The sequence below is a fragment of the Dryas octopetala genome, chromosome 8, assembly GCF_963921425.1.
Source record: "Dryas octopetala chromosome 8, drDryOcto1.1, whole genome shotgun sequence".
Taxonomy (NCBI): domain Eukaryota; kingdom Viridiplantae; phylum Streptophyta; class Magnoliopsida; order Rosales; family Rosaceae; genus Dryas; species Dryas octopetala.
In genome coordinates this window covers 19,368,405-19,375,463 of record NC_141373.1, presented here as the reverse complement: position 1 = coordinate 19,375,463, position 7,059 = coordinate 19,368,405, and the positions used below count along the sequence as shown (strand labels likewise).

The 7,059-nt window shown below is 49.6% G+C and overlaps 1 protein-coding gene across 1 annotated transcript; it reads right to left on the bottom strand.

Moving 5' to 3' along the window:
* Positions 1-1,272, bottom strand: LOC147277824 (uncharacterized). The gene has a single exon (XM_086255732.1). It carries the CDS (start codon positions 1,270-1,272, stop codon positions 1-3), a length of 1,272 nt encoding a protein of 423 aa, XP_086111858.1.
* Between the last annotated feature and the right edge of the window lie 5,787 nt (positions 1,273-7,059).

Below are 7,059 nucleotides of genomic sequence, written 5' to 3'. Positions count from 1 at the left end.
TTAAATCACGTTTTCTTCCTCAGCAAAGGATATGGGCAACCACCCGAGCTTAGGAGTCTTTTTGCCACGGTAGAAATCTACAGCTATAATGCCGGAGCAATGCTGAGCACTTCGGGCGTATTCCTTCCTAGCCCTGTTGGAGTTGCCAGCGAGGGTCGGGCCACCACATATGGTATTAACTCGCCCCCGTCGTTGTCCTTCGGCCTTGGCCTTCTCAGTGGCCTTCTTGTCCACAAAACCATCCAACTTTCCTGCCTGTACCGAAGTCTCTATTGCCTCCTTAAAGGCTCTGCATACCTCGGTGTCATGGCCATGGTTGTCATGGTAAAGGCAAAAAAAGTTCTTGTTAACCCGGTACCGTGTTTGTGGTGAGCGGGGTAGGAGCTTAGGAAGTATGTCATTGATCTGGGGATACAATTTTGTATAAGTGACAATGAGGATGGTATAGACCTTGAATCGGGAGGCATAGGATGTCTGATAATTTTCCACCTTTCGTTGTCCTCCACCTCTACCATCACCAAAGTGTTTCTTGGTGAATTTTTTGAACTTTTTCCCGGACCCTCCATACTGGCTACCCGAGTAGGGCTCGGGCTGGGGTGGCACTATGATGGTCTGGTCGGTACTTAGACGGTCCATGGTAGGCGGCTTCTTCCTATACGTTTTGAATTCAGCAGTAGCATAGGCAATGCCCTCTTGCATGAGTTCCTTGTAGGTGTACGGATTGCGACGGTTGATTTCAAACAAGAAATCCTTCTCTAGGAGACCACCCTTGAAAGTAGCGAAGGCTACCTTCTCATCACAGTCGTGACACCTAGATCGCCCTAGCTGAAAACGAGTGATATATTCCCGAAGGGATTCCCTGCTGCCCTGACTGACCCGCATCAGGTCATCTGTGGTGTAAATTCTATCGGTTTGGAAGATATACTGGCCTAGGAAGAGCTCTCGGAGCTCGTTGAAACAATCAACTGAGCCAGGAAGAAGTTGATAGAACCAATCCCTTGCAGTGCCAGAGAGAGTAGAAGGGAAGATCCGACACTTTCTAATGTCATCGACACCCTTGGACTCCAGAGCTGACCGGAAACTCATAAGGTGACCATATGGGTCTTCCTTCCCCGTGTACAGAGCTATTTTAGGAGGTCGGACATCGCCAACCGGGGGAATGGACAGGATGCGAGCTGTGAAAGGTCTAGGTAGCTCCCTTGTTTCCAAAGATGGGTGTCCACCACGACTTCCCCCCTCCACGACTTCCCATGAAAGCATCATCTCCTGCATGGCGTCCAGTCAAAAAAGCCTGCTCTTCTCCTCGTCGTCGCTTAGGACGAATAGCCTCCTCCTCCTCAAAATCTTGGGGACGTGGGTTGGATTCACCTCGGGTTGTCCGCTGCTCCTCAAGTCTAGAACAGTTGTCGTAGAGCAGATGACGGCAGTCCCCATAAATGTGGAACTCTTCAGAGCGGGTAGGATGCTCGCCAGATCGGGCTCGGCCGACCGGGTAGACAAGTCTTTTTGGGAAACCTGGGGGTGGGCGGCTAGTTTGCCCTTCGTCCAGTTGACGCGGAACATTTCGGTCCCTTTGAGGGTTCCTCCACTCACCACCCCGGAGAGTGGTATGTTCTTCCCTGTCGTGAAGAAGTTGCTCGTACAGCTGTGTTGTGTCTTTTTAGAGGTCGAGCTGTTCCTGGGTTCGTTGGAGTTGAGCTTCCAACCGTTGGATGTATGCCTCCTGATCAGGTTTGGCAGCCTTCTTGCCTCATTTGTCACCCAGTGGGGTGTTGTCGACTTGGTCGAAAATAGGACCTCCATCAAACATTGCGAGGGTCGGAAGGTCGAAAGGTTTTTGCACCTCAACTGAGGGTAGAGAATCAAATGGGGAAAAGTTGTAACTTTCCCACAGATGACGCCAAACTGTTGATGCTTAAAAATGGTAGAGCAGTCAACGTCAAAGTCAAACCACGTAGACCCGTTGACCTCCCACTGAAAGGATGCCACGTCGAAGTAGAATAGCAACCAGTAGCTGGGTCCGACTAATGAATAGTGGAGAAAACATAGTATCCGAAGTACCCTGCGCAAATACACAAAAGTGAGCAGGAAGGGCACCGGCGTGGTACCGACCGAACCTCCTCCGACGCTCAAGTCAGTGTCAAGAGAATCTTTGAGCAGAGTGAGTGAATAGTATAATATTGATTGAATCCCCTTTTATAACAAGAAAGTACCTCTTTTATAGTACTTTTGGAAGAGTGTCAACCAATCTGGTGATGACACGTGTCCCTTGTAACAACTCGAACTATAGGAGCGCCACGTGTCACCTGTTTCGAGGATCCGAATGAGTTGACACGAGTTGGGACCTAGGAAGCTGGAGCTTGGGAGGCCGGAGCCTAGGGAGGCCAGAACTTAGGAGGTCAGGGCCTACGAGGCCGGAGCTTAGAGGGCCGGAGCCTAAGAGGTCAGGGGCTAGGAGCCCAGGAAGGGCTTAATCTTTGGGCTTAGGAAGTCAGTGCCTAGGAGCCCAAATGACATGATGTTAAGCCTTATGTGACTTGTTGTTATGTTTAGATGATTAGTCATACGAACAGACCCTAAGGGGTGTAGTTTTCTTTTGTGTTTGGAACTGTGGTCCCGTCTGTAAACCAAAAAAAACAAAAAAGGTCGTTTATTATATTTTGTTAATTCTTAGGTTGAAAACTAGACAGCAATAGGCAGTAGTGAGATTTGAAGAGAGGAAGCTACTCTGTTGTGAGCCTAACATATTGGTTAGCCAAAAATTAAAGGAAATAAAAACACTCAGACAAAAACATTAAAATAAAATAAAAACACTCGCTAACTTAATGACTTTGATCATGAGCTTTGTTTTGGAGCTGTTGTGTATTCATTATGGAACCCACGTACGTCAATTTTTGAGATTCGAATTCTTTGTTGGGTTTTTATGTGTTTTATTGTACTTGAGTTTTAAACCATGTATTATAAACATAAAAAGTGTATGAATAAAAAAATAATGTATTGTATTTGGTTTAGACTGTTTAGTAGATAACATCAATTTTTTCTTTTATTAAAAACAGATCTTGAGTTCAAAACTATTAGAATAGAAGAATGTATTTATAAAACTTGTGTATATGCATATGATCAAATGTAAACTACTTTTATTACAAATGTATGACTGAGATTGAAGTAAGTAAAAGGCAAGTATGATTGAGAATCGATTTTCCAATTCCTAACAATCATCTGAGTAAATGTGAACCGCGTACTGTTTTTAGCATTCACCTACTATCTACAGGATTGAGTTGGTGCTTAAACTTTCAATTCAAACTGTATATCACAAATTTAAAGTCCTCCATTATGATTTAGAGTTTAACAATAAAACTCCAAAATGGAAGATTAACTTTAACTTTGTAATAAAATTTTAGATTAAAAATTAAGAAAAGTAGATGAACTAGATAGTGAAGGAATTGGTCAATTAGACCAAAAAAAAAAAAAAAAAAAAAAACTAAGATAGTGAATGTTGATGCAAATTCTCGTAAGGTAGATGCAACAACTTAGATAAGCTGATCTGGCTGATCAGGTGCTTTGCTGGATGATGAAGTGGATGCTGGTTGAGATCTTCCTGCAAGAGAAACAAGGTCAAGGGAGATGGACCGGTGTGGTACCAGCCAAACACGCTCCGATGATGAAGTCAGTGGTGGTGTTTGATGGTGGATGAGGAAGAACAAAGGAAGAACTTTGGGAGAATGGGAAGAACAAGGCAAATGTTCTGGGCTATTCTCAGCAAGTTGGGCATGCTCTTGGGAGAGTGGAAATTTTTGTATAAGTGTTTTTTGTGTGGTTGCGTAGTCCTCGTTTTTGCACATATGACTTGATATATATAAGCAAAGGAAACCTTAATGAGTAAGATACCTGCATGTGAATGAATGGTTGCCAGAGACCCACGTACCTGGTCAGACCTAGTTGCATGCTCAGCTGCCTGCTTCTTCAGCATTCAACGCTGCATTGAATGCTCCATTAAATGCAAGGCTGGAAGGTTCAGGCAGACTGCTCCAGTAGTCATGAATGCAAGCCTGATATCCCCTCTGTCAGAAGATTTGTGTCAGGTGCATTTAAGTGTGGCGGTTCGTCCCAGCGTGATCTTCCCGGGAATGGTGGCGGAGAGCCGAGCCGAGCCGATACAAGCACATGTTCTTATGCGTAGACATAAAGTCCATGTGTGATCGGATCGGGCATGGGATTCAAGACCGAGCCGATCCAGTAGACTGGGACCCTTCCGATCCCTAACTGGTTGACGCCAGAACTTGAAAAGAGACCGTGCCCCGTGCCGAGCCGAGCCGAACCGGAATGACCGTGGTGAGATGGACACTCGGTCCATTGAAAGATCATCGGTTCGGCTCGGACCGAACATGGTGGGCCCGGCGTGGAAATTCGATCTGAGCTGGCAGAGGAAATGCTGACCAGTGATGATGTGGAGGTCAAAGTTTGACCATAGAAAGTCAACTCCGAGGTGGGTGTTGACCAGCCACGTGTCGAGCCGTGATTGGCTGTTCGGATTGATGTGGATTTTCCCACAAACAGGAGTCCCCCAGCTTCCGATCCGAGCGGGCAGCGGTGGATTGGAAGTTGAAGTGTAAGGACAATTCCAAAGATAATGTGTTACCTGATCCGAGCCGATCCCCACAGGTCCATGTTCCCGAAGACCCGAACACAAGACGACTTGTGGTTGGGCAAAATATCTCAGGGGCAGGTGAAGGGACGTTTGATTTCTGCATGGGGGAACGTAAGGGTCACCTCATTATGGGTATTTTTGAATGCTTGACAGGTGTCAAGATCTGGCATGTGAAGCGCCAGAAATGAAGGGCTGAGATCAGACTTGCATGGGATATAAAAGGTCCCTTTCTCTCTCTGCCTCTTCACTTTCATCTTCAGTTTCTTCCTTTCTCTGCGAAACCTCCTTCTCTCGCCGCGAATTTCAATCTCTCACTGCCGTCCGAGAGGTTGTCCGATCCCGACTTTGACCAGACACGGTCGTGGGCGAGGTGGTTCCTAGTGTGTTAGGGGCGGAGACTTTGGGCGGAGGAAAACCAGTAAGTGATTCTCCTCCTTTTTGAGTTTTCTGCATTTTCGGGTTTTGGGAGTGTGTTCTTGAGAGTTCTTGAGAAAAACCACTTTTTGATTCAAAAAGCAAGAGAGAGAAAGGTGAGAAGGTGTTTGTAATGTCTGAGACTGACTCGAGTGGCCGGCTCGGCTCGGGAGAAGCCTTTGAAGGAGATAGTGAGGCTGAGATGAGCCGAAGCCCGTCTGCGGGTGAGGCCGAGCCGAGCCGAAGCCCACCTGCGGGTGAGGCGAGTTGGGACGGTTTGTCCGAAGAGTTGGACGAGGCCGGCTCGGCATTGAATCGTAACCCAGGTGGCGAGCGCCGAGCCCGAGGAGACCAAGAGAATCCCGAGATACTGAGTTCCGATCGGGAACAAGGGACGGCCGAAGGAGGCGACGAAGAGCCTCTTGACGTCGAGCCGATCGCAACCATCCCGAGCAGACTCACCTCAGGCTCGGATGAAAGAGACAGGGGTCACGAGGCGTCGACCTCGGCTCAGGGAGTGACGGGGAGTCCGGTCGACCCGGACTTCTATGAGGAACTGGCGTGGAAGGCCGATCAGATCCCCAACGAGATGACCGAATACCATCTCAGGGACTTGAGGAATAGGTACTCAGTCCCCGACTCCGTGCTGATGAGGTTGCCGACCGAGGGGGAGAGGCCGAGCCGACCTCCGATAGGATGGGTGACCATGTACCCGGAGATGTTTGAGAATGGAGTTCGGCTCCCCCTGCACGCCTTCCTGCAGGATTGGCTCGCGACGATCGGCGCGGCGCCACACCAGCTGAACCCGAACGTATACAGGATCATCCTGTCTATGCATATCTTGTGGCACAAAGTGCACAAGTGTGTGCCACACAAGGACATCCTGTTCTGTAATTACGCGCTGAGGTCGAAGCAGAGCGAGCTCGGATTCTACAACCTTCAGGCGTACTCGGGGCCACTCTTCGGTGGGAATCCCTCTTCCCAGAAGACATGGAAGAAAAGATATTTCTTTGTCTCTGGGGATTGGGAGTTCGCCGATCCGAACAGAATGACCTCGGCTCGGGTTCCCAGGGCCTTTAGGATTCCAGGTGGGCATTGGGAGTTTGGGGCCGATCCGAGGATAATTTGCTTACATCTTGTAATAATTGCATTTTTTTTTTTTTTTTTTTTTGTCTAACTCCTTTTGGTTTCGCCTTTGCAGTCAGCTGGGGCAAGTACAAGCTCCGGGGTGAGCTCAAGGACCAGATCGCCGCGATCAGGGACTCACCAGCAGAATACTTGTCAACCAAGTTTCTGCTCGGGGAAACCCAGATCAGACAGAGCGGGATCTCCTGGTTTGTACCCAGGTGGAATCCTCGGGCAGAAAGGGGAATGGCGCCCACCGAACTGGAGGCTCGCCTAAGGAGGAAGGCTGCTCGGAGCGTCCAGAGGAGGGCCGCAGGACGGGCCCCCGCCGAGCCGGTCCAGGTTCCTGCCCCAGCGGCAGCTCAGCCTAGATCTCCTGCGCCGAGACCGGTTCGGCAAGCAGAGAAGAGGAAAGCTCCCCAGACCGAGGCCCCGGTGGAGAAGAGGGCTCGGGCCGAACCCGGCGGTTCTGGTGCCGGAGTATCTGGTTCGGCGCCCCTAAAGGCGGTGGAGGTAGACCCCGGCCTCGAGCCGTTCGTCACGGGCCTTAAGCGCGTGATGACCGCGAGGGTGCAGGAGGGGCTGTGGGCCGATCATGGCGAGCCGGGCTTCAGCCACCAGGCTCTGATCGCATCCCGCCAGGCCATGTTGGTAAGTCTCTTTTACTTCGGATTTCATCTATCCGCTCGGTTCGGATTAGTAATAGATATGTTTTTCTTGCAGCTCGCCATGAGGCAGTTCGAAGCTGCTAAGGCCGCCGTCGATGCCGAGGCGAAACTGGAGAGGTTTCGGGCACGGGTCGTAGAGCTGAAAGAGAAGTTGGCCGAGGCCGAGCGGACGGTCAATGCCGAGCGCGAACGGTCGGAGGGTCT

Coding starts and splice junctions, on each gene's coding strand:
- LOC147277824 (XM_086255732.1), bottom strand. CDS start 1,272: ATGCAGGAGATGATGCTTTCATGGGAAGTCGTGGAGGGGGGAAGTCGT.